Raw genomic sequence first — 26,871 nt, forward strand, 5'->3', positions numbered from 1 at the left:
TTAAGTCTTTTCTCATCTAACATTCAAACACAACTAAATTCCACTAAAAAGAAAAAAAATTAATTATTAAATTTTTAGTATTAAATAAATATTAACTAATTCAAATATACATGTATTTATTAAAAATTCAAACAATGTTTTTAATATTTTGTGCTAGCTTTCAAGTCTATAAAGCTGATCTTAACTATCGAAGTTGCATAATTCTAATCTGCAATATTATTCATTTTACTATCTATTATTATTTATTTAAGCATGTGCATATCTTTGTATCAGTTTACAAAAGATTTGTCTAATATCACATGTCATATGGAGTAGTTTTCTCAACCTTTCTTATATATCTGAATGTTGATGCATATAGTCTCCATTAACATTATCTGCACTGTCAACTGTACACTCAATACGATCAAGTACATCATTCCACCTTTCTCAATTTTATGGCAATTTATAAGAAACTCATAGAGGCACAGATTGAACTATTTAATATGGACTGACAGGTCCTGTCTGGATAGGACATAATCTACCCAGATCAAGAATATACCTATATTCTCTATACGGTCTGCCACTCTTCCTTCATGTTACATACATTTAAAATTGAACCCTGATCTCCCAAGGCAATGGGTTAAGTATATACTAATTATTATATATGATCAATTTTAATACTTTATTGACATCTACTACATATACTCAAAATTCCTATATTACAAAAGCTATGACTGTAAGTATTGATGGTATTTGATATATGTAAATCTTTCTCAATTATTTCTCAACAGATGAGGAAATAAGCATTATAATTCATACCTATTTTTACGCCCTTTGATTACAGAAAATTAAACAAAATTATTATTATTATTTTTCCTGTTTTTTAAATCTTTTAAAATGATCAATAAAAAATACACTTTATACAAATGTCGGGGCAGTTATCTTGTGATATTTCATAGCTTATCGATTTCACAGCTGGTCTAGCCTCAAATGACTAATAAGTGTTAAAGTCTTTGATATAGCATGTCTTATCAGTAAATTGGATTGCATTTTATTTTCAATGTGATAAGGCCAAATACAAAACTCAAAATGTGCTTAGATTAAGAAGGAAATAATTGATCGACCAATACTCTATAGGGAAGCTAGCTACACTACAATATACTGTTCGTACTGGGTGAGCTTTCGACGTTTGGGCCTTTGTAGCGCCTCATGGCCCAGAGTCAGGCAGACGGGCTCCGTCTTGTAAACTCCCTGATCCTGCAGCACGGCGTGAGGCGCACAGCGCCACGGATCCTCTGTGTCCACCTGCCACTTGAAGAGCTTCTGGCGCAACTGTTTCAGGGTGGCGCTATACTTCGGCTTGTCCGCCAGATTGAAGCGCTCCAAGGCATCCGCCTTGATGTCGTAGAGCTCCCACTCGGGTCGCTGGTAATACTGCTGCAGGGTGCGGTACCAGGGCGATGGCTGCTTGTTGATGGTGGCATTGAGGATCTGCTGGAACGTGGGCGATGTATAGAAGTCCTGATCGATGGGAAAGTCCGCCCAATAGTTGAGGTTGTGTATGAGCTTATAGCGCCGGTTGCGCACCATGCGCATGGGATAGGCCATGGTCACCTCGTGGTAGCTCTGGCTACCGAAGACAGCGTCGCTCTCCACAGGCTCCGGTTCCTTATAGAGCACAGGCAAGAGCGATTGGCCGCTGAAGCGAGTCCCGTTAGGCGGCGACAGCTGGAGAGCATCCAGAACGCTGGGATAAATGTCCAGCAGACTGGCCATAGCAGCGCTCGTCTCGTGACGACGTGCGTCGGCTTGGGGGGAGCTGAGAATCAGCGGAGATCGAATACCACGCTCATACAGATTGGTGCGGCCGCCGGGAAAAGGTGGGCCATTGTCCGAGGTGTATATGACGAGGGTATCTTCCGCCAGTCCGGATTGCTGCAATTCTCGCAAGAGCAAGCCGACGCCCTGATCCAGTCGTGAGATGGTCATGTATTGGGCGGCCAGCTCCTGTCTGACCACATCCGTGTCCGGCAGCCAGGCAGGCACTTCCAAGTTGCGCCAGTCATAGTAGATGGGCTTCCAGTCTGGTATCGTGCCCATGCCCTCCTCGCCGCTGCCCCAGCGCTCGCAAAACTCGCCGTACTGCGGCGTGATGTGGCCACAACGGTGCGGATCATGGAAGCCCACCAGCAAGAAGAAGCTTCTCCCCTCAGCCTTGGCTCGTGCCAGAAACTCGCGTGCGTACTCCTTGATTTTGGTAATGTTGCGACCGATCTGGTTTATCGAATGCTGCTCCTCCGTCTGCTCGAAGTCGAAGAAAAAGTTCGAGGCGGCACCGACATGCTTCTTGCCTATTATGCCGCTCAGTATGCGTCCTTGGCTCTGCTCGCGCAGCACATTGGGCAACGAGCTCACCTCGGGCAGCACATTGAAGTTGTGCACGCCCTGATGGAGCCCGTACATGCCGCTGGCGTGACTCGCCTGTCCGGTCAGCAGCTGAGCGCGGCTCGGACTGCAGCTGCTGACGGAGGTGAATGCGTTGTTGAACAGCAATCCGTTTTTGGCCAGCGCATCCAAATTCGGCGTCTGGCAGTACTTGTTCAGATAGGCGCCCATCTCGAAGCCCGCGTCATCGGCCAGCAGCAGCAGCACATTTTGTGGCGACTGCGCGCAGCGAACGCTGCCCAGCAGCAACAGCAGCAGCAGCGAGGCAAGTGGAAGGCGCAACGGCATGGCGACTCTTTCAGCTCTGGACAGGCACAGAGACAGACCAAATCAGACCATCGACTCACTCAGCCCGAGCTCAACTGATCCGCCAGCATTTTAATATATGGCACTCGCACACAGTCGACTCTCTCATCTCTCTTTCTTTGTTGCTTTCTTTCTTCGGTCACACTCATTCAATTCCAATTCCAAATCCAGTTTTAATCTCTTTCCCAGCCAGAGCTCAGCGTGTGCGCTCATGCACAATGGCCAAACGTAGCTATACAATCTACACACAAAGGCAAATCTAGATATGTGTATGTATGCACATATATATACGTATATGTACATACATATGTATGAGTTAGTATTTGTGGACTTTTGTACATTCACTTTGACCGGCTTTCGTACGGGGCATTCAGCTCTATCGTAGGATTATATCTTCATACAACCAAATTGAACTGGCTTCTATTGGCATTTGTTTAAAGTAAATTTCAATCATATTATTTTTATATAAATTCTTGTATAATTTATATTTTTGTATGCATTTATTTATATAAATCAATAAAAATAAAAAATCATTTTTAAAAAATAAAATTAAAATAAATTCAATTATTTATTTACATATATATGACAATGAATTTTATACTAGTTGGTCTACTTAATAAAGTAATATGTGTATATTAAATAAGGTCTCTCAGCTAAACCTAAAATAAAGCCATAAATCGAAACACTCTGCTCTTTAGAGAGTATATTGCCTGGAGAAGGGCAATTAGCATGGAATTGTTTCATTTCGTTTTCTGCGCATTCTCACACTTGAGCTTTATAATTAATGCGCAATTTCCCCTCAATTGTGCACTTTCTCATTTCCTCTAGTTCGTGATGCACTTCATTGAATATTCAATAAGAAATAAGTGCCTAAGAACACATTAGGTCAGTGACAATTTCTCCATTATCCCATCTTATCAATGTCAGGAGCAATAGAATATTTATTCATTTATTATGTAAGTTCAAGAGTTCACAACAAAAGGTTCTGTCGTTGCCGGGGCAATACGAAAAGCATTAGACACACTGCAAACAAAAGCTCACCAAACAATTGCATAGCAACACTTGGCAACATGCTGCACACGTTAGCTCCGACTCTAGCAACATGTTGCCTAGCGGCCATCAGCTGTGCCTGTGCTTATAACAGCCGCTGCAAAGCAGCCGGCAAAGCTCTCTCCCTCTCTCTCTCTCGCATGCATTATGCTAAATGTGAGGGATTATTGCAGTTACACCTCACCCTATATTTGCTTATTCATTTGTCATGAACTCCTATATAAATAACTAATATTATGGAATGGTTTAAAAATGTATGAATCAATAATCAAATTAAGCGCAGATTTGCTTGGCATAAAATATTAGCAGCTTGAATAAAAATGTATTCATTCTAACGAAAATTTGCTTCTAATGAGTTTCGCCCAAATTTTAATAAATTCGAATAATATGCATATTAATAAATCATTGTTAGCTGCTCAACAACAACTTTAAATATTCCCTTACTTTTAAGTTAGCTTTAATTTATACTTTGCTTCGCCTTAGCTACCAGTTGAAATTGCAAGCAGACTTCCGCCAATCCGCATATTTTATAGGACGTGCAAGGAACTTTTACTCAAGCGCTTATCGAGTCAATGCCAATGATTAATGGTGAATAATTAAAAGATAAGCTCTCTTAAGCTAACTAATTAAACTCTTTCGCATCAGCAAGTATTTGTTTTTTCAGAAAAACTTTTTTATTTTGCATTCAGTGAGAATATTTTTTTATATCACAGGATAAGTAAGTGAACCAGTTAGGTTGTTAGGTCAAGTTAATACGTGTTAGAAAAATAAAATTTCCTTTTTTTTTTCCTTTTATTCCTACTTGATTTTCATTGTGGCTTTTAGGCCATAAATTAAGCTAAGCCGTTTATTTGCCAAATTACAACAGAAATTAAAGCCCATAATGATAACGAATTCAGTTCAATTTAGTCTGAGCAGCTTGACTAGAATGTACCCTATACAGGTTATGATTGGGCAAAAAACAAACCTGAATTAATGCAAATATATTTATAAATATTATGTATTCAGCTCTCAGTCGGGCATTGCGAAGAGAAACAGAGTCAGAAAGAGATAGTGAGAGAGGGGGAGAGAGAGAGAGTATGTTTTGTTTTGCGATTGAATATTTAGGCATTAGCTAGTTCAGGGTATCAGCAAGAGTCAATGAATTTAGTCAGTGAGCAGGCAAACCTCGTGCTGATTCTTATCATATATGTATATTCATTACATATGAATGATAAAAAATAATATATATAAGATCAGCTGCTGCTGTTTGTTTTATGGACCGCTTCCCATTGTAGACTTTATTCAGTGGCAACGACTTTGTTCGGCTGCTGTTTGCACAGACAAATCTGAATACTTAAAGATATTGCAGCCTAAAGATGCGCGTCTGACATGTGAGTGTATCTGTGCGTGTATGTGTGCGTGTGCATGCTAGCATGGGAATATCTGCAGCGATTTTTCTTTTTTATTTTGGCACACACTCGACAGGCAACAACTGGTTTAGACGTTGTCATTCGCTTGCCGTCCAAAATGGATTTCGAGAGTGTTTTGGATAAATGTGGAAGCTTTAGTCGATATCAGTTCGTATTGCTGGTGCTCTACGGCTATACGAATATCTTGTCGTCCTTTCACTATTTCTCACAGACCATCATCAGCTTTACGCCGCCGCATAGGTAATACACAACCAAAATTCCATTCAAATTCATGTCAAATTTATTTATTTTTTATTTATTTGTAGCTGCATGCCTGATAAAGTTTCAGATTCGCATGGACTGACAAATATCACTCACACGGACCGCTGCAGCTACACCAAGTGGAACTCGGCGGAGTCGCGGAACGAGCAATTCAAATGTGAGTCCTGGAAATTCGAGCGCGAAAGCAATTATGAGAGCATTACCACTGAGGTGAGTTGAGCCTAAAAGTATGCAACATCCGAAGGAGCTTAACGGCTTACACTCGCCTCCTGCCATATTGGACACAGCTCGAATGGGTCTGCGATGACGCCTACAAATTGGCCGTGGGTCAGTCGTTCTTTTTCATCGGCTCCGTTCTGGGCACCATATTCTTTGGCTATCTGGCCGATCGCATCGGCAGACTGAAGGCCTGCATGCTGACGACCTTGACTGGCGCCCTGGGCGACTTCATCACCTCCTTCGTCAATTCACTGCCATTTTTCTCCGCTGGCCGCTTCATGTCCGGCCTGTCGACAGACACACAGTACATTCTGATGTACATATTGGGTGGGTCCTGAATGCAATGTTCTAGAATAGCATATACGATATTTAAGAACTTCTCCACTCCCATCGCAGTGTTCGAGTACTTGAGTCCCAAACATCGCACTTTGGGCCTCAACATCGTTTTGGCCGTGTTCTATTGCGTGGGCCTGGTCATATCGCCCTGGGTGGCCATCTGGGTGGGCACTTGGCGCAACTATCTGTGGGCTGCCTCGCTGCCGGCATTGGGCGTGCTCTGCTATCCGTGCCTGCTCTTCGAGAGCGCCGAGTGGCTGCTGACCAAGCGGCAGTTCGACAAGGCGGCGGACTGCCTGCGTCGCATCGCCAAGTTCAACCGGCGCCAGGTGGACGAGAATGTGTTTGTCGAGTTCATCAAGTACTATCACGAAAAGATAAACATGGAGCAGAAGACCACAAACGATACGTTCATGGGCATGCTCAGGACGCCAAGATTACGCAAGTTCACTATCATACTGCTCATTAAGTCGTAAGTCTGCCGGAATTAGAGATGCTTAGAGAGAAGCCTACAGCGATTTGTTTACAGCATGATCATCACGGTGGCCTTTGACATACTCAGCCGCAACATGGAGGGCATGGGCACCTCGCCGTTCTTGCTCTTCTCGTACACCAGCTTCACCTACCTGCCCGCCGGCCTCACCATCATACTCTTCCAGAACTACATCGGGCGCAAGGGCATGGCCTGTGTCTCGCTCTTTGTGGGCGCCGTCATTACGGCCGTGACGGGCTTCTTGATCGCCAACCTGGATCCCACTGAGCACTCACTGCTGCTGGCCCTAATGGTGGGCCTGGGCAGATATGGGGGCGTGGTCGCCTACGATGCGGAAGCGCAATATGCCGCCGAAATAATACCCACGAGTGTGCGGGGTCGCGGCATGTCCAATATCCACGTCGTGGGCTATGCCTTCGGCTTCTTCAGCTCGTATATCATCTTTTTGGGCACCTTTTATAAGCCGCTGCCCTCGATTTTCATCAGTCTGCTAATGTTCATTGGCTCGGCTCTATGTCTAACTCTGCCGGAAACAGTAAAGAGGTAAGCTCTACCCCAGTATAGCAATCCCATATTTACCCATGCTATTTATAGGAAACTGCCCCAGACCCTGGCGGAAGGCGAGACTTTCGGCGTGGGCGAGAAGTGGTATTACTTTCCCTGCTTCAGCCAAAAGAGAGAACTGCCCGATGATACGATTTCTGTTGCCACCATAGAAAATACTCTTAAAGCTATTTAAACTAAATATAGATCAGAAAATAAAGTTTATAACTATTGTCTAATTGTATTTGCAAACTGCATTTCTTAATCTCGATGGAATCTCGATGGAATCTCGTGTAGCAACACATTCTTTATACCTTGAATGGGCTGATCCTATTCCGTTTTTCTTTTTTCTTTTTTTTTTCATTTTCATTTAGTTTTATGGTAAAATTGGGGCAATTCAAGTATTATGATTTAATAAATGCATAAATCTCAGAAAATCTAGTAAGAAACGCCAGGAAATTAGACGCCAGAGATCATCTTTATGATTTACGGCTATCACGTCGATGCCATCGGAAGCTAATGTATGCATATGAAACATCTAATATCCCCTGGCGTGTGCTGAAAGCCGAGCATTTCACAATGTCAATAGAGTTGTAATCTATACTATATGTATGCAGTGCTCATGAGCCGAGCGCTAAACCTGTCAGATGCCATATATAGTCAGCGATAATTCTATTAAATCTGGCTAATCCGCAGACGTGACTTACAGCATCCGATACTAAATCTTGCACTAAGCACTCTTGCGAGTGCCGAAATTTTGTTAGGCCGCACAACGGACTTGCTTATTCGAGTCGCTTCAAGTTTAATGCCTGATAAGAGAACCCACCTGAAATGTACTTCTCAAAAAAGCCCCTTTAAAATATTCGGAGGCATCCCCGTTGGCAGAGCCAAAGCGCCATTCACTATGTCCTGCTATCATCGGGTATAGAAATGTTATAGAACAATAACTGAGAGAGAGAGAGAGATTACATCGGATGCTAAGTAAGTAAATTATAACAATACTATATAGTTAATATGTAATGTAGGCAATTAATGGACAGAGAGTAGCTGACTCTGGCGCTGCGTCTTAACGTACGACTTCTGTGTTTGTCCAAGTCTCACAGCTTTATGGCACAATAGAGATAGCTAAAGCCGATTCTCACCTTAATCTTGAGCGACATCCAACGCCGGCCACTCCATATAAGATAGCAAGTCAAGTGCAGAGCATCAACAATTGTCTCTTGACTGTTGTCCGCTGAGCATGTTGTTAAGGGGGAACTGTCAAGTCCTCAGCTCCTTCTCCACATAAAGTGTGCTTGAATCGCAAGAGTTTAATCCCAAAATATGGATTTTGATCGGGTGCTCGAGAAGTGCGGAAGTTTCGGACGCTTCCAATTCGTTATCTTGATATTGTACGGCTATACGAATATATTGAGCTCATTGCATTACTTCTCGCAAACCCTTATAACATTTACGCCGGAGCATTGGTAAGTATTGCCCATAAAAATGCTTGAGATCGTTGCTTATTGATTGCCATCTTTAGGTGCTCCCATGATGATCTTCATGGCCTCAGTGCAGAGTCGATACGCGCCGTTTATTCAAATGTAACGGACCCCGCCTGCACGTTACTCAGTGGCGTCGTTAATGGCACGGGCATTGCTGCCGAGCAGGAAACCTGCCAGAATTGGATCTTCGAGCGTGAAAGCGGCTACGAGAGCTTAACGACGGAGCTCCGCTGGGTCTGCGACAAGTCGCATCAGCCGGCCGTGGGCCAGTCCTTCTTCTTCATAGGCTCCGTGGTGGGCACCATAACGTTTGGCTACCTCTCCGATCGTATTGGCCGGCTGCCAGCCATGCTAATGGCCGCCTTAGCTGGGGCATCCGGGGACTTTATGACCTCATTTGTGCACACTCTGCCCTGGTTTGCGTTCTCCAGATTTGTGTCGGGCCTCTCCACCGACACGATGTACTATTTAATGTACATTTTGGGTGAGTACGCCTTCAAGAGCCCGCTGGATAGCTGAGTAACAGGACTTTACGCCGGTTTTTAGTGTTCGAGTACCTCAGCCCGAAACGTCGCACCTTTGGCCTTAACATCATACTCGCCTTCTTTTACTGCTTCGGACTGATGACCTCGCCCTGGCTGGCCATCTGGATTGGCAACTGGCGCCACTACCTGTGGATGGCCTCCTTGCCCGCCCTCGGCGTGCTCGTTTATCCGCTTCTGATCTGCGAGAGCGCTCAATGGTTGCTCACGAAGAAGAGATACGATCAAGCCGTGAAGTGCCTCAAGTGGGTGGCTAAATTCAATGGGCGTCAAGTGGAGGACTCTGTGTTCGACGAGTTCATCAAGCACTATCGAGAGAAGGTCATCGAGGAGGAGAAACATAGGAAGCACGAGGACACATTTATGGGCATGTTTAGAACACCGCGTCTACGACGATTCACCCTGACATTGCTGCTCAAATCGTAAGCTCCATCTGATCTGATCTGACTCGACTGTCATCTCATTGTATTCACTCCAAAACAGCGTCATTATTACACTATCCTACGATGTGATTAATCGCAATATGGAGGGCCTCGGCACATCGCCCTTTAAGCTTTTCTCTTACACCTCGATCAACTATTTGCCAGCCGGCTGCACCATTCTGCTGCTGCAAAATATAATCGGGCGCAAGGGCATGGCCTGCGGCGCGCTCCTGGTGGGCGGCATCATTACCACAGTGACGGGCTTCCTCATTGCCTTCCTGGACCCGAAGGAAAACGCTCTCCTGCTGGCCATCATGATCGGCTTGGGTCGCTATGGCTCGACCGTCTCCTACGATGCGGAGATTCAATACGCCGCCGAGATAATACCAACCAGTGTCCGAGGACGAGCCGTCTCCAACATTCATGTGATTGGCCTGGCCTCCAGCTCGTTGTCCTTCTACGTTATCTACTTGGCAAAGTTTTACAAGCCACTGCCGTCGATATTCATAAGTTGTCTCATGTTCCTTGGCGCTGGCCTCTGTCTGACGTTGCCGGAAACTCTACACAAGTAATTCCCATTACTTATCCAAAATTCCTAAAACCATTTAATAACTTTGCTCTCTGTTGTCTAGAAAACTTCCTGATACCCTGGCCGAAGGGGAACGCTTTGCGATGAACGAGAGCTGCTTGTATTTCCCGTGCATCAAGAAACATCGCGAAAGCCTAACCCCAAATGGCGATAACAAGTCTGATGCTTAGGTCTTTGCTTACCTAAATCAATGCACCTGAAACTGAATAAATAACCAAACCCTATAACCTGATGATGAGCTTAACGATATGTTAGTTCGTGCAACCGAATGGTCTGATAAGTATTACTCATGTAAAGAATGCATAGTAATTGGGATTTAGCCGTTAAATTTTATATACATGTATTTCACTTAATCTATTTTGATTTTAATTAAACTGAACTGAAAACCAACTTAATTTCCCTTATTTTCTACATCTATGAATCATATAGTTCATCAATATATATATTAATACTGTCGAATTGATTCATCTTTCCATCTCCTCTACTTGGCTACCTTTTCGTACTCATTGAAGTCATTGCCATTAACTTAATTAATTTATTTTTTATTAATTTTCTTTTTCACATTCAATATTCTTCGCTTTCGAAACTGGAGATTTATTACACAATATATGTATGTATGTATGAAAAATATAAAACGCTAATGGCTGTAGGCATGCTCCATTGCAAATCGAAAGAGACGCCGGAGCTCCAGAACTTGCGTCATTAAAATTTGAAAGATAAAAAGTCGTTGTGCTATTTCCCAAAGAAAATACTTTGGCATATTCAAATATACTGATAATACTAACAAGTAAGAAAGCTCCAGTCGAGACTGCTCGACTAGGAGATACCCTGAACCCTCCAAGCTGATATTCTAATTATACTGCACCTCTTTTATGCACACATACATACACATGCATCCACACGCACGCATAAGCCTGCGCTCGGACAGACGGACAGGGCTATATCGACTCAGCTCGTCACGCTGATCAAGAATATATATACTTTGTGGGTCTGACACGCCTCCTTCTGCCCGTTACATACTTTTTCACAAAACCATTATACCCTGATTTCCCATTTTCAATGGGTTCAGGGTATAAAAAGATTAACATGTGAATCGGCTTTATCCAGCCGAAAAATATCCTAAACAAACTCTGCGGATCTGATGATTTCCAATATCAACTAAAATAATAAAAACTTTTAATGTATGCAAAATCTAGATCAAAAGTTCAGCTCTCTCTCTCTCTCTAATCAAATAAAACTGAACAAATTTAATTCTCATATTAGAATCGAATAAAACATAATTTTATTTCGATTTGTATACATGTCGCTTTTTTTTTTTTTATTTGTTTAAATTGTTTCTAAAATTGTAGTTATTATCATATTTGCATTGAATCAAAATAAACTCTGCTTAATTATTACAGTAATACACTTATGTTTAGCTAATACATATTACATTGATGTAAATGTTTATAATAATAAGTATTCAATTCATTCAGTTAAGTGAAATTGTGCCGCTTATATGTTAACTTTGCGATTTTGATTCCCATTTCGGCTCCGAAAACTTACATACTTTTGGAAAATATTCTCAATAGCTTAATTTTGATTTAAGTTATGAGTTACTAAAGAATATGGTTGCTTACAGTCTATATAAGTATATAGGCCTACAATTTAAGACGTATATATACTTTATATTAATAATATACATTCAATTGTATAGATAGATATATTTATGTATATAGATATATATGTATATATTCGTGTATAGATGTGTGTGTGTGCTTTAGCAAGAAATATTTATCGAAAACGTTCTATAGATACGTGAGCATAAAGTTTGTAAATTTTAAGTAATCTTTGAATAGTTATTTATGAGGTATTCACACAGCTAGCACTGCTTTAGATTTGTGTTTTATATAATAACTGCTGCATTATTAAGTCGAAAATTAATTAATTATTGAAATTCAGTATTGTTCAGCTGTCTACTTAGGGCTATTGTTATTATAGTTGCTTGATTGAAAGTGTTAAGTAGTGCTTGGTAAGGGGCCCATAGAAAATTGTTTAACTAAACTACAAGCTAGTCAGAGGCATTCGAGATTGGCTCAATGCTTTGCATCCTTGAGGGCCTGCTCCTCGCGATCGGCATCGATCAGCGATTGTTTGCGCTTGCTGTATTGCCCGGACTCCACCTGTTGCTTGGCATCAATGAGCGAATGCTTGCGTTTGTACTTTTCCATCTCAGAGTCGGAGTCATCGTCGTCGTTATGGTGCAGGCAGGGGAAGTCGAACATGCGTTCGCCCTTGCCGAACACCTCACCCTCCTCGATGGTGGTGGGAAGACTCCTGTCGAATCGAAAATAATCAAGAATTGAGCCGTTTGTTGGGCAACAACAGAATTCACACACTTACCGGTTGAGGGTCTCTGGCAGAAGCAGGCATACAAAGGAGCCGGCAAAGAAGAGCACACCCAATATGATTGAAGGAGCGGCCTTGAAGAACGTGCCCAGCCATAGGATGTAGGGCGCCAGGAAGGATGCCGCAAAGCCGGCCACATGCACCGCAGCCACGCCCTGGCCGCGCACACACGTGGGTATCAGTTCTGTCGCATACTGCGATCCCGACTCATACGAGATGGCCACGCCGAAACGCGCTGCGATCGTCAGGCAGGCCAACAAAATGGCATTGTGATTGTGCTGCTGATAGGCGATGGCAATGCCAGCGGCAGCCGTGAACAGGCCACCAACCAGCAGCGAGCCCGATGCCATGCCTTTGCGTCCGATGCGATCCTGGAGCAGCACCAGCAGAATACTTGAGGGTAACACCGCCAGGGCGCTTAGCGAGAACATGATGAAGGGCGAGATGCCCATGCCTTCCACATTACGCGACACGGCGTCGTAGCATAGTGTGATGACCATTCTGCAATACGCTGCGTATGAGTAATGTGTCAAGTCAGTGTTTTATCACTGTGATTACTTACGATTTGAAGAACAGAATCAGCGTGTTCTTGCGCATGCGTGGCGTCTTAAACATGTCCAACAGCGTCGCATGCTTCTTATCATCGCCGCCCTGCATCTCGCGGGTCATTTGGCAATGGCGCCTGAACTCATCGAATTCCGCCTGCGACACATGGCGACCATTGAATCTAGCGACGCGCTTGAGCCGCATTATCGCCCCATCGATGTCGTTGCGCGTCACCAGCCACTGGGCGCTCTCCTGCACCACAAAATAGTACAGCACCACCAGCAGAATGGGCAGCGATGTGCAGGCCAAGTAGATCTGCCAGTGGCCGGCCAGAACGGCCAGCCAGGGCGTGAACACCAGGCCCAGGCAATAGAATAGACCCACTGCCATATTCAGACCCAATGTGCGCATGCTGGGCCGTATATATTCGAGCACTGCAAAACAATAGAATGAAGATGATTAGCAAGAAAAAAAATATTGCTACGCATCCACCTACCTATAATATACATGAGATAAAAGTTGGTATCGGCCGCCAGACCCGATATGAAACGGCAGAGCGTAAATGTGGCCACACTCTTGGTAAAGATGGTAGAGAAATCGCCAGCAAAGCCGCAGAAGTTCGACAATATCAGGGCTGGCACACGTCCAATTTTATCAGACAACAGACCATAGAACAGCGTACCGACCACAGACCCAATGAAGAACAGCGACTGTCCAATGCGCGCCTTATACGCTGAGTCACAGACCCAGTTCAGCTGTTGATGGATTGGAAAGAAAATAAATAAATTAAATAAATAAACGCAAGTTCAATTTATGCGACTTTTAACAAACAACCAAAATGAATTAATTTTAAATGCCCTTCAACCTGATGAGTCTACGAAAAATGTTTTTATTTTAAATAAATATTATTATTGTAAATAAATATTTTTTATTTTATTTATGTTTTAAAAATGTTAATCACAACACTTTTGTATGCAGTAAACTGATTAAAAATAAATTTTAAAAATTAAAAAAAAAATAAATAAAAAATTTATTGAAGTATGTTTATCAAATTAGCGTAGCTGCTAATATTGATTAAGGGACTTTTTAAACCTATTTTTAATTTAAGATGTAATCTAACTATTCTGCTCTATTTTGTATAATAAAAAAAAAATCATCTTGATAAATCCTGTAATTAAGGCTAAGCAGTTTTGTCCATTACATTACTATTATTATAAAAATTTTACTTTTTATATAAATATAACATTTTTGTGATAAGGATTTGTAGCTATTCTTCATTGCATTACTATTATTATAATAATATAATAATTATACTAATAATTGTTTTTTCTTTTTTTTTATATATATATATATATATATATAATATTCTTGTAGGTTCAACTCACCTCGGTGTTCATGCTTCTATAGCCAAAGTCGTAATTATATATCCACTTTTCGCATTTCTCCGTGCTGACTGTGACCACGCTGCCATTGATGTCGGCGAGGCGTGTGCATGAGGGATTCTCGAATTTGGCATAGATGTCGGCGATCTCCTTATATGTCATGTTAACGAGCTTCTCGTGATAGCACCAATGATCCGGCACGAAACTAATCACAGTTTGTGTGAAATAATGCTGCAATGATTTATTTTCGCATTTCAGTAAGCAATCCGTCAATTTATAAGCAATAAATCGTACGTACCATCGATACGATGATATTGATAAAGCCAAAGAGTGCGAGTATCATAAACTGATAGCGATTGAAGTCGCCGCATTTGGCAAGAATTTGATCGAAGTCCATTCTGAGTTTTGCTGATTTGCTCTCCTCTTGGATGTATTTGATGTTTTGTACTCTGAGGGGTATGTAGCTGCGTTCTTTTCCTATATGCCGGATGGCCCCAGTTCATGTATAGGGTATCACAGTAGGTTCCGTCTGTGCATGTACGTGTGTGTGTGTATGTGTGTGTGTGTGTGGGTTCGTGTATTGTTATCCAAAAAATAAATGTCTACGCATTTGGTTCACATTTGTTTTCTCTGCGAATGAAACAGGTAAAAATCTCATTTAATGATCAAACATTTTATACAAATTTGTTTACTTACAAACCTCATTTAACAATCAAATATTTTATACAAATATGTTTTCTTACAAAGCTATAAAGCTTTGCCTGAATAATTAATATAACAAAAACATAATTAATCAGACTTAAAGTAATCTGAAATCGTCCGCCTAATTAAATATGCAAATATTTAGCGAAGGAGAAAGTGGACTGAGGTAAAGTCGAGCGACTTTCCCAAACAAGTAATTGCAGCCTTCAGTTATTTATTTATTTAATTCGATTTTGGTAAATTTTACGCAGAGGTATTACTGCAAAAATATTTGCATAATAATAAATTATTTGTTTTTACAAAATAGATTCTTTTAGTATTTATTTTTACAAAATAAATTCTTTTAGTTTTCAACTGTAATCTATACTTAAATGTGACTCAGTTAAATCTATAAATAAATTTATATAAAATAAAATAAATATACAGTTTAATTGACAGGATATGCCCAATATTAAAAAAAAAAAAAACAAAAAAAAAAAAACCCCTATTTTTGTAACAATTTTTTTTTTTTTTTAACCAAGATAAACAGCAGTCGCTGACTAACAAGCTAAACTAAGGCCAGATGTTTCTGTCGTGCTGCGGAACTATGGTACGAGAAATATGCCCCTTATCAGTGGCATAGTATTTATATCGCTCAGATACAACTTTATTATAGCGACCCACCAGTTGCCGACTGACTATTGTTGACTAATTGCTGCCGAATTCCGACTAACACACACACACACACATATACATATATAAGATGGCAGAACCCTGTTGATTTGAACGCTGAAACCCCGTCAATGGTTGTCAAGCAGTTTCAAGTAATCGAGTTCTCATTGAGCGAAGCACGTGTAGCTGCCCAGACCCAATTGACTAGAACACATTTTGCCACAAACAAATGCCATAAATTACAATAATAATTCAGTGCGAACTCCTGTTGTGCACTATTTTTTTTTTTTTAACAGAAATGTGCTTGATTTGATTGGAGCTTGGGTATGCAATTTGCAATTTTATATGCGTATATATATATGTAAGTGTATATATATGTATGTATATTCTTCTTTTTTTTTTTTTTTTCTTGACTCCAGTTTGAATATTTTTACACATTTATAACTGGTTTCGCAGTAATTGCAAAGCAACTGAGCTCCGAAATCTTGCAAGACAAAAAACTCGCGTTCGCTTTAAAAACTTGTTCAAGGTCCTTAAAATTTGTTATTTGAGAATCGTTTGAATAAATTAAAGATTTTATACTGTTGTACGCCAGCCGCATACAAAAGTAACGTAAGTTATATATATGAAAGTAGTTTATAATATATGATTATCTATTCTCTATGAAATTACCTGAAGTGAAGCTTTCAATACGTTGAAATTATTTGTTTGTTTTATCTACCTAATTTTTTTCTATACACACCACTGAAGCAAGAAAACAAATTTTGTTTACGAACAGAACGAAACAAAACGGAAAACAGGTGCGTATACACAATTTTCGTAAAGGCACAAACAAATAATTTGTTATTTTTGAGAATCAAAGTTCTGTTTCGCGACAGCCTTAATTAGTATACAATCTGTATCTGTATATTATTTATTTCGAATTTATCGTGGTCGATCTTTTTTTGCATATATGCCAAGAGTTCAACGGCTCCAACTGTCACACACGTCACGACTAATGAAGGCAGTAAACGGAATTCGAATTTGCTGATTTTGTATTTCTGTTACTTTGTTTCATTTATATTCTTTTGGAGTAAACCGAATTTCGTTTTCCACTTCTTCTTTAGGTTTTTTAGCAATATTTCTGGCAGCTGATGTTTGGGGTCTGTGTTCTGGCGAACGGCCCGTTTAGCGCGCACTTGTAACGTGCCCCACGACTATCTCTGGCGATGTGTATCCACGAAGTGTCTTTTGCGTACTGAGCTAACTGTCGGCGCGTCGGTTTGTTTATTAAACAGCTGTTCGACTGCGTGTTGGCGCCTGCGTCGCCGTCGCCGTCGGCATCAGCGTCGCAGTCGACGCTAGCGCCGCATGGAATAAAATCAAATCAACAGGCCGACCAGGGACTGAGTTTTGATTGAATTTTTGTTTGAGCTGGAGGGGCAACTGTACTCCAGTCAATCAAACTAGTTTTCGCGGCAGCTAACAAAAACAGGTCAGGAGCTGACAACGGAAAAAAAATCTGAAATAAAAAATACCCGCATAGCGTCTAAGGCAGTTAGACTCAAGCCGTTGTTTTGATTTTACGAGCGTCCACGCGGCGTATACGGGATTAATGGATTCGATACGATTTCATTTGATTTACATGCTCATATGGGCCTTGTGATAACGCACCAATAAATATACGAAATTGCTACGCTAATTTTTGTGCTAAATAATACATTTTCGCGCTATCTCTAAAACATGCTCCACTACAATTTAACCACAGATTTGCCTTCTACTTTCGATCGACAACTTTATGATTGTTTACTCTATAAGCTTCACACACGCTGGCACTCTATAAAATGTGTGTTTTTCTTTCAATTTATTTCACAATAGGGAAACTACTAAATGGCGTCAAAATATGATTCATGCATTTAAGAATGGCCTGCTAATTGCTCATCTGAAATTGCAAATTTGAAATTTGATAATCTTATATGCTTTTCTTTTATCAGGCATTCATTTCTCCATTCTCAGCAAAATTCATACAATTCAATTCAAAATCAATCTACAGAATATTTCTTACAAACAATTCCATGAAAAAGTAGCTATTGATATATACAAAAGATTCCGGTTTCTTTAAAAAATAAAAAAGTAGCAAAGCTTTTGTTGTAAGAGCTCGAATAGAGCATACCCTGAATTTCATGAAGAATACTTTTTGAGGTTTTTTTTTAATGCAGAGGAATAAGGATGGATCTCCAGAAGGTTGAATACTTGAATTCTTCATTTCGCTTAAAAATACTGCAGTTGAAATCTCTCTTAAAATTTATTATTAGCACTATCAAATACCTAATGATAAATTTAAAAAAAAATAAATAAATAAATAAATAAAATAAAAAATTATATCAATTTGTATACTACCACACGAATTCAGATTTCGGCTAGACTAAAAACATCTTGAAGTTCATAAATGTTGCCCAGTCATAATAATCATTGAGTACTGCCAACGCTATCAGTTGTAAGCCAAATCAAAGCCCATGGCCAATACCTTAATGTGCAATTATAGATTAATAAATGACTTAAAGTCGAATGCAAGAACAAATGTGATTAGATAGTCCAGAATGGGCACTTAAGTCGTTGAAGTGCTGATGGGTTTAGGTTTTAAAACTAGTTGGAAGTGTGCAAAGTACTCCATATCACAGAAATGATCTTATCGCACTTCCCCCTAACAGGCGATCGTCGCATGTGCGTTGGATCAACTGTACCGAGTGCGAGAAGGGGCGCGAGTATAGCTGGCCAGCTGTGCGAGTAGTGTCGAATGCAGACAGACTGAAAGATATAATACTGCGCATCCAAATATTTACATGAATGAAATTTCCTTTGTTCGCAACAAAGAACAAAGAACGACTCGAGGTATAAGAGTATAAGAAGAAATTCCCCCAAGGCGAATACGAATCTCTTATATCAAACAAATACCGAGTTTAACTGACGACACGAGACTCTTGAGTGCTAACTTATTTCGAATACGCCGTGTTGTCAGAAGCTTATTAGAAACAAACTCGAGATAATTATGATATAACTTGTAATTAAGTTTGGACGATTTCAAAATGATCAATGCCAATTCGCTTTGCATATATGTGTATATATATATAATTCTGCGCAACAAAAACTAATCTGGCTCAGACATTTACAGAAACTATAATAACAATTGAAACATCTGGCCTTACAGTTGCCAATGCTAAATTTAACACCTACTTGTCGAGTTACGAATAATATAAATAAATCTTAATCAAATAAAGGAGTAGCTGAACTAACAGCTAAAAATATGATCAATGTGCCAACATAGACACACAAAGCTGGCCTAAAATGATTGAGGTAACTTTCGTTTCATTTGTTTGCATGCAAAATATTTGTTGCATTACGGACGATAAGAAAAAGAAACATTTCCGAAAAAAAAAAAAAAAATAATAATAATAATAAAAATCTTATCGTTCATATATTGGCTTGCACAATTCTCATTTCAGCAAATATTAAGAACCCAAACAGATTTATTTACGCTGCAAAAACATTGCCAAAATATGGGACTTAGTGTCAGGCAAAGGCAAACTTTACAAGAATTTTTTTTTTTGCTTGTAGTTAATTTTATTTTTAATTCCCAAATTTATTTTTATATGCATCGCATTTCGCAAACCGAAATAAAAGCAGCTGACTCGCAAAATTTTTAAATTTTTATGTGCGACGCGATTTTTTTTTAGGAACTGTGCTTCACATATATTCGTGAAAAATTTTATTGTATTACAAATTAGTTAATCAAATTGAACTTACTAATTAAGAAATTTTTACAATGCTTTGCACCGAAATCAGTTCAATTTTGGTTGTATTCGTATTCCATGCGTAATAAACGCGTGTGACTTGGAATATCCCAAACGTAATAAATTCACCGACTCTACCACACACACGCACACACACACATGGATAGACACACACACACACACAAACTTGTTGCACTTTGCCGCTCGATCTGCATGTGCAGCTGCTCGCGTGACAATTGAGTTCGCTTTGACATCAAGTTCAACAAATGGCTTCGGTTTTAAATGACTTGCGTGCCAGTTTCTTTAAATTGCCGCTGGCTGTATCTGGTCATGTGTGTGTGAGAGTGAGAGAGAGTGAGAGTCGGAGAGAGCGCCAGCGTGGGACAAACAAAGAGTTCAAAAGGGAGATGCAAGGAAACAGAGAGAGGAAGAGAGAAAGAGAGAAGTAGTTCTTACAACGGCTTTATATATTACTCCTTTGTATGGACTACACACAGCTGCAGCAGCAAATCAAAGGCAGTAGCGAAAGAAAAGAGATGCACATAGATAGCACACACACACACATATATATACTCATTCACACATGCATAAGCTTACATTGTGGCTCACCCCTATGCTGAGCATCGGAGCATATCCGTCTGTGCATGTGTGTGTGCCTCTCTAGTAACATGGCGTCATAATGTCTTTAATACACTCGCTGCTCTTAATTGTTAAATAAGAAAAAGTAAATAAATATTTATATACAAATTCATCGAGCATTGCAGCTGAAAGTTCTTCCCCTTCGCCAGAATTTAATAGAAATAATAGATTTGATATATGTATGTATGTACATATACATATATTTATTGTACATAATTGAAGAAATGCTGGCATTTCAATTCTATTCATATTCAATTGTTTTTAATGGCAAACGTTTGTTTTCCTCTGTCACTGCCTAATCTCTCATTAATATTTAAATTAATGTTTCCATATAAATAGTTGTACGAAACATTTGCCGTCAATTGATGTGAGGCATTCAAAATGAGCAAACAATCAAAATTGTGTTTGTCCTAATAAAAGTTGTACGATGTGAAGAGCCTCATAATGCAATTTACATGTCAAACATTTAAAAGAAATTTAAATATATATTATTGAGATAAATATATTGTATTATATTCCATGCCAAGCAAAGCTAGCATTTAAGTGGATTCTCATAGTGTAATATCAATAGAAATGTTTTTATCAATCAACAGAAACACATTTTCTTGTATTTAAATAAGCTGAATTGTGTATATATTTTATATTTATTATCAATCAAATTCTATACTGTAATAAACACCAAGAATCGAAAAGTGAAATCCACCTGAAAACTGTATTGCATATCGTTCGATTAGAATTTGCTCAATTACAGCCTCAGTTCTTAACAGTAATCTTTACTCAATTAATTATTACAATTAGTTACAAAAAACAAATAACCAACTACTCTTAATTAAATATACTAATCTATTTGAAACCTATAACTAACTAAAGCAATTACAAGTGATCTCATCAGAAATGTGAAATAGATAAAATAAACTCCAGATGAAATAAGTCAATTAACAAGAACACATGAAACACTTGTTTATAGATTTATGGATCTAAATCATTTTTATAGACTGACAACAATTAAAAATTGCCTGAGCTATTTAGTGGAGATAAGATATATGTTTTGCGTACCGGAACCAATGAGGCTCATGAGGAACACTACAAACAACATAACAATATAAATCAATATGTAAGCAATGTAAGGGCACGAATTTGAGCACTAAAAAAACTACAATAGATCTGGATGATAAGATGTGGCCGGGCGTGCTCACAGCGTAGTTTCTGGCCTAGCTACAGCTCCAGCGACTTTCATAAAGCTCACCGAGAGCTTTGGCCAGACGAGTCAACACTGAACCAGACTGGTTAGCGCCGGTTGTAACCAATTACCAGATTCTGCTTGGCCATACACCTGCCAGACATAAACTCAGTCAAAGAGTGCATGAGAGAGCGAGAGAGAAGATCTGGGTATTTCTTGATAATGGCTTTATATGCAATTAAAGCCATACGCCAGCAAGAATTTTGCTCGATTGCGATAAGCATAGGCTCACAGTCATATGTTTCAGCATAACTGACGCGAATGTGGCTGGAATATTAAATATATATACATATATCTATGTAGTAATGTCTTCCAATTCGTAGCAGACAACAATTGAAAGCAATAAGAGGTAAAAAATAAAAACGTGCTGTTTAAAGTTGCTCTTGAAATAGAATTTGTAGATTCACCTTGGACCCATGGAACAATGTGCTTGGACTGATCCAACTGATAGCTAGATAGCTGCAAATAATTGCTTAAGCTTTATTTTAATCATTTGCCAAGTTCTTTGCATTCAACACTTTTTATTGTTTTGTTTTGTTTAAGAAGAAAATGAATATATTTATTTATTTAATTATTATTATTATTATTTTTATTTTATTTATTTATTTTTTATTTTTTTTTTGGTTTGGTATTCAGAAAAATACAAGTTCTTTTGGAAAAATTTGTTTATATATTTTTTATAAGCAAACACAACACAGCAGAACAGCCACAGCCCAACAACAAAATATTCAGAAAATAGCAAAACACTTAAGGGATTCGCCAGAATATCGCGAACCGCTCTTGATATCAAAATAAATCAATTGAATGTCGAGAGACGGCGGGCACGCGCATACAAAATGATCTCATATTTGATTATGTTGTGCGAGCATAAATGCTTCGGAATATTCCATGAAATCATGCAACCGTGACGTAAACAAACTTTTACCCGCTGGGTGTGGTCCTCCAAAACGTGGTAAGAGAGTAAAAATAAAAAATAAAATCAATTAACTGAAATCGAAATTGAAACTGACTTGGCAGTGCGAAGTGCAGAGCGCAAATGTTTGACTTTTAGCTGAGGTCTGCAGTGGGTGTCAAGTACTTATAGATATAGCGAGTGAACCGCTTGCATTGGGTTATAGTCAGCAAAAAACCAGAAACATCAGACTTTCAATGATCCTCACGATGCATTGAAATGCACACTAAGCGACTACAATAAAACCCCCAAACAGCTGATAGACTGGTTAGACAATAGCGTAGACAACAGCGATGACGGGACTTACGACGTCGTGACATTCCCCAATCAAAACAGCTGTACGAACGACCGCTATACCATAACTAGTACCCATACTGACACCCAGTATAGGTAACAATCTGGACACACTCACACGAATATGATTCTTCAACTACAACATCGTCATCATCTTTGTCGTTGTTGATGTTGTTGATGCTGTTGTTGTCGTAGTCTCTGTCGGCGCGTCGTGTGCGCACAGATAAGCGCCTGGCAAACACGTTGGACGAGCGTCTATAGTATAGAGCTCTGAGCAGCGGCATGAGAGTTCTAGCCAACTATGACCAGGCACAAATCGTAAAAGCCACAATTAATTTCTGACCCTCAATCAAGCAGTGAGACTAAAACTAAACGGCTATATGGCAATAAACACCACGGGCCGCTGAAACGCTTGGCAACTACTATAAGTCAGAAATATAAAAATATACTTTTGCAGTATATAATATATATATACAGATACTCAATAATATATGTTTGTATATGTAAGTAGAAGAAATATTTATCACCGACGCACTTAACTTTTGTTTTTGCTTTCATTTAAAATAAGTCAAAAACGTGACAAAAGTATTTGTTGCTATTTTGCTCAATTTATTTATGGACTGCCTGACTGTGCTTTTTTCTGCCTCTATCTCGCTCTCGCACACACTCTCTCGCTCGCCCTCTCTTTGATTGTTTTGTTTAGAAGTGTAAATAAATTGATTAGTTTCTGTAAGTTGTTTTGCGATCTCTTGATCTCTCAAATATTTAAATACTGAAAGGAAACCTGTTGCTGAAGATTAGAGTTGTTTTTTTTTTTTTTCTTGTTTTAGTTTTTTGTCGAATCTAGCCTCGCAGAAAACCAGTCAACAACAAGATGCATACGAGTGGAGCATGTTATTAAGCATCGTTTGCTATGATTGTGCATAGCAGATTAGTTCCAAGAAATCAGATAAAAATAATGAGTACCATATGCTAGCGAACAACAACTCGTTAGTCGGCAGAAAAAAGCTTTCTTTTTTTTCTTTTGTTTCGCTCTTAACCCATTGCTAAAGAGTAAACAGGGTATTACGATGATTTGCGAAAGCATATAATATAGAGTACACTTGCCTAACCATATAAAGTTTCTAGATATCATACCTCATATCAACTGTCTCATTGGACTATGAATCTGTCTAGAAGATTTGAGTTATAATTCCTTAAAGTTTGTATAATGCTCATGTAATATGTATTCGTAATCGTGGAAGTATTCCCTAGTCAGTTATTCCCCACAGACAGATCAATCTAACTTGCTTTCATGCGCTTCATAAATAATTGATTATTGAATGAAGTATGGAAACTTTAAATGTGGTTTACCTAGAAGTACGATCACATTTACAGCAGTCACTTCACAACACTTTGACTCATTCAAGTCTGTCTAAATTCATTTATGGACTTGTCGGATTCTATTGGATAAGGTGAAAATACTTCCAGTGAATTACGCAGACCAACAAACAAACAATGCCGTTAGGCAAATAAGATAGGACAGTTTTCCTATTTGCATAAACTAGATATTCAAAAAGAACCATTTCAAAATCAGTAAATATTGAATTTATATTATAATAATAAATTACATGCAAATTTTTTGTAGTTGCAGTTTTTTTTCAGTTATTCGCATGAAATAAAACCTAAATTGTTTCCATATACCCAAAAGGCATATTGCGTACATAGACTTATATGCATACACGAGTATACAAAAATATTCCAAAATTTATCGAAGTATCCACTTTACACGTGGGGAATATTAAAATTTGCTTGCAATTCCAAATTCTACCCAATTCGCGTGGTTAAACAGCCAAGGTACAATAATTGAGTTGTGTATATCTGATGAATATTACAAATAGATGTATAATATATGCTCATATGGAAAACACATGTTCACAAATGGTTTATCAATTGAATTGGAATACCATAAATTTAACAACCAAATGGAAAATATTCTATTTTTAAAATTGTTGAAAACTTATTTTACCGAAAAAATTAACTTGTTGCACTATCATGACATGTAAAATAAAATATCCGCTATTTACAAAATCTGTTCACTATAGTAAGGTTTAGACGAAAAAACGAAAACTGTCGTAAAGCAAACTTCGGATTACCGTTTAATTTACTCTCCCTTGAGTTTCTATATGTCCCAATATTAAACATTATGATCGCTCCCCAAAGTCCCCAAAACCATTTGGTTACACTATAAAGTACTTAGAAAGTTTCAGGTACCTCGGATACTTGTATTTTCACTTTGATCATAACAGTGCCATTCAAATGTTTACGCTTGCTGAATGAAATTCGCAATAGAGTGTTGTTGCTATTGTTGTTGTAGTTGTTGTCAAACTTTGCTGTGGCTTCCTCTGTGTATGTTTTAATGATGTCGCTACCGGCGCAGAATAATAAAATATTTCTATGCGGGCGCACAAATTGGGGAGTCATAAAACAATATAGATACATACATACATACATATATACACATGAATATAGAAGAAACAAAAAAGTGTATGTACATATATAAATAATAGAATTTGAGTGCCAGAGTCAGTGACAAGTGAGGTATCTAAGGAAATAACAAACATTTGGCTGTAGATCAATTAGCAACAACATTTTTAAAAGTCTATTTCAATATATATGTACATATGTACATGTCTGTACATAAGTATGCATGTGTGTATGTATGTGTTGAATGTGTGTGATTTTTGTTTATTTTTAAAAGGCACACTTACACACCTAAGTAGTGCCAAAACATATACATACACACAGCCACACACAACACTCATACTCATCCACGCACCCATACATATACATACATACATATGTACATGCATTTGTGTTGAAGCCGTGGCCACAGTGGGTTGCATAAATTTGTTAATTGCTATTTTTATATGCGACACTTGGCGACTGAAATCGATTCGAATATTGAACAAAACTTTCCGCTGGTCTGTGAGAACTTGCTATGACGCCGCTTGCCGCTGCATTTCAATTGTCGTCAATTAATGATTCTCATAACACTACACATAACATACATACATACATACATGCATATATACATACACACCATTGAGGCCTGCCTGCATACATATTAAATAATGCACTTTGTAGTTATTGTTATTGATATTGTCTTATTGATTTTAATAAACAAACTATTTATAAAGACGAGCACAATATACTTGAACTTTTGATCGTCCTTAAATCTACAATTTGCAAATTCCAATTACTATTTTTCAATTTTACTATCTTTGTCTGGTCTGCTTCGCAGCCAGACTCACACACTGCACACTATTTACCGTTAAGTCCTCTGAGTGCGTTTGACCATGCTCCGACTGCTGCTCCCGTTTTGTTATTTTGTGTGCTTCTGTTTCGTGGTCGTCTGTTGCGCGAGCGCCTTCGTGTGACTGTTCATCTCTGATGCTACTGCTCCTCCTCAGGTATTCCGAATATCGGCCATGACTTCGAGAGCCGAAACAACCACAACAATAATGAAACTATTGAGGAAGAGATGAGCAAGAGCGCAGATGCAGTGCACAATAATCAAATGATAGACGACTAGTTGCTCTGTACTCTGCTCACAACAAATTCGATTCTCAGTGAGAATAATTCTACTCGACTTAAATTACATACATAAATACGTATGTGTGTATGTAACCTGGATGATGTACAGAGAAGCATAAGTCCATTCATATATGTACATATGTATGTACATAGATATGTGCACTTGAGCATTTCCCATTAATTAAATATTATTAGCTTTGAAGTATTGCGAATAATTTTGTAATTTTTGCCAATATTTTTTCGATTATTGCTATGCTATTGCTATGCTATTATAATATAAATAAAAGTTTGTTTAATTTATAAATAGGAAGAGTATACAAAAGCAATACTATTGCATTTTCTCTTTTCTTCTACTGCTTCGTTGCGCATCCCCTTTTCAAAAACACGTTGCGTTTGCAATGTTTTTCGTCTCTGTCATTGCCATTGCCATCAGCTGTTGACGGGTCGTTTTGTTTTGCTTGCCTCTGCTTTGCTTGGCGCTGCTTTTCTGTGCGTTTTACATACCGTAAGCACGACGTGCCTTGCTCAGCTACTAGTTCGAACCAGTTCAATGCGCTCAGTTCGTACTCAGCCTGCGCCATATATGCAATGAGTGCATAATTCATAATCTTCATAATTGCGCCTTGTTGGAAAATAGTAGATTGCGCGCA

At 39.0% G+C, this 26,871-nt stretch overlaps 4 protein-coding genes across 7 annotated transcripts; 2 read left to right on the forward strand and 2 right to left on the reverse strand.

The window, feature by feature from the left end:
* Positions 1–991: 991 nt before the first annotated feature.
* Sgsh (N-sulfoglucosamine sulfohydrolase) lies at positions 992–2,966 on the reverse strand. The gene has a single exon (XM_018018098.2). It carries the CDS (start codon positions 2,710–2,712, stop codon positions 1,126–1,128), a length of 1,587 nt encoding a protein of 528 aa, XP_017873587.1. The 5' UTR covers positions 2,713–2,966; the 3' UTR covers positions 992–1,125.
* A 2,248-nt stretch (positions 2,967–5,214) lies between these two features.
* Positions 5,215–7,288, forward strand: LOC108621017 (organic cation transporter protein-like). The gene is made up of 6 exons (XM_018018096.2): positions 5,215–5,432; positions 5,498–5,663; positions 5,741–5,999; positions 6,069–6,480; positions 6,538–7,044; positions 7,096–7,288. The coding sequence occupies exons 1-6, from the start codon at positions 5,290–5,292 to the stop codon at positions 7,238–7,240; spliced, it is 1,632 nt and encodes a 543-aa protein (XP_017873585.1). The 5' UTR covers positions 5,215–5,289; the 3' UTR covers positions 7,241–7,288.
* A 953-nt stretch (positions 7,289–8,241) lies between these two features.
* Positions 8,242–10,471, forward strand: LOC108621016 (organic cation transporter-like protein). The gene is made up of 5 exons (XM_018018095.2): positions 8,242–8,510; positions 8,567–9,012; positions 9,075–9,492; positions 9,554–10,060; positions 10,125–10,471. The coding sequence occupies exons 1-5, from the start codon at positions 8,368–8,370 to the stop codon at positions 10,249–10,251; spliced, it is 1,641 nt and encodes a 546-aa protein (XP_017873584.1). The 5' UTR covers positions 8,242–8,367; the 3' UTR covers positions 10,252–10,471.
* Positions 10,472–11,358: 887 nt separating this feature from the next.
* Positions 11,359–26,097, reverse strand: LOC108621015 (organic cation transporter protein). 4 transcript variants are annotated; one of them, XM_089462852.1, is made up of 7 exons: positions 25,957–26,097; positions 14,696–15,027; positions 14,401–14,628; positions 13,512–13,770; positions 13,032–13,449; positions 12,464–12,970; positions 11,359–12,397 (listed from the first exon to the last, which is right to left on the reverse strand). In XM_089462852.1, exons 2-7 carry the CDS (start codon positions 14,792–14,794, stop codon positions 12,157–12,159), a joined length of 1,752 nt encoding a protein of 583 aa, XP_089318978.1. In that variant the 5' UTR covers positions 14,795–15,027; positions 25,957–26,097; the 3' UTR covers positions 11,359–12,156. The 4 variants fall into 4 exon arrangements, with proteins under 4 accessions (XP_089318978.1, XP_089318981.1, XP_089318980.1 ...); XM_089462855.1 differs by lacking the exon at positions 25,957–26,097 and adding an exon at positions 25,728–25,868; XM_089462854.1 differs by lacking the exon at positions 25,957–26,097 and adding an exon at positions 19,534–19,778.
* Positions 26,098–26,871: the final 774 nt, after the last annotated feature.

The sequence above is a fragment of the Drosophila arizonae genome, chromosome 2 (genome assembly GCF_054131065.1).
Source record: "Drosophila arizonae isolate 15081-1271.41 chromosome 2, UAZ_ARI_1.0, whole genome shotgun sequence".
Classification (NCBI taxonomy): Eukaryota; Metazoa; Arthropoda; class Insecta; order Diptera; family Drosophilidae; genus Drosophila; species Drosophila arizonae.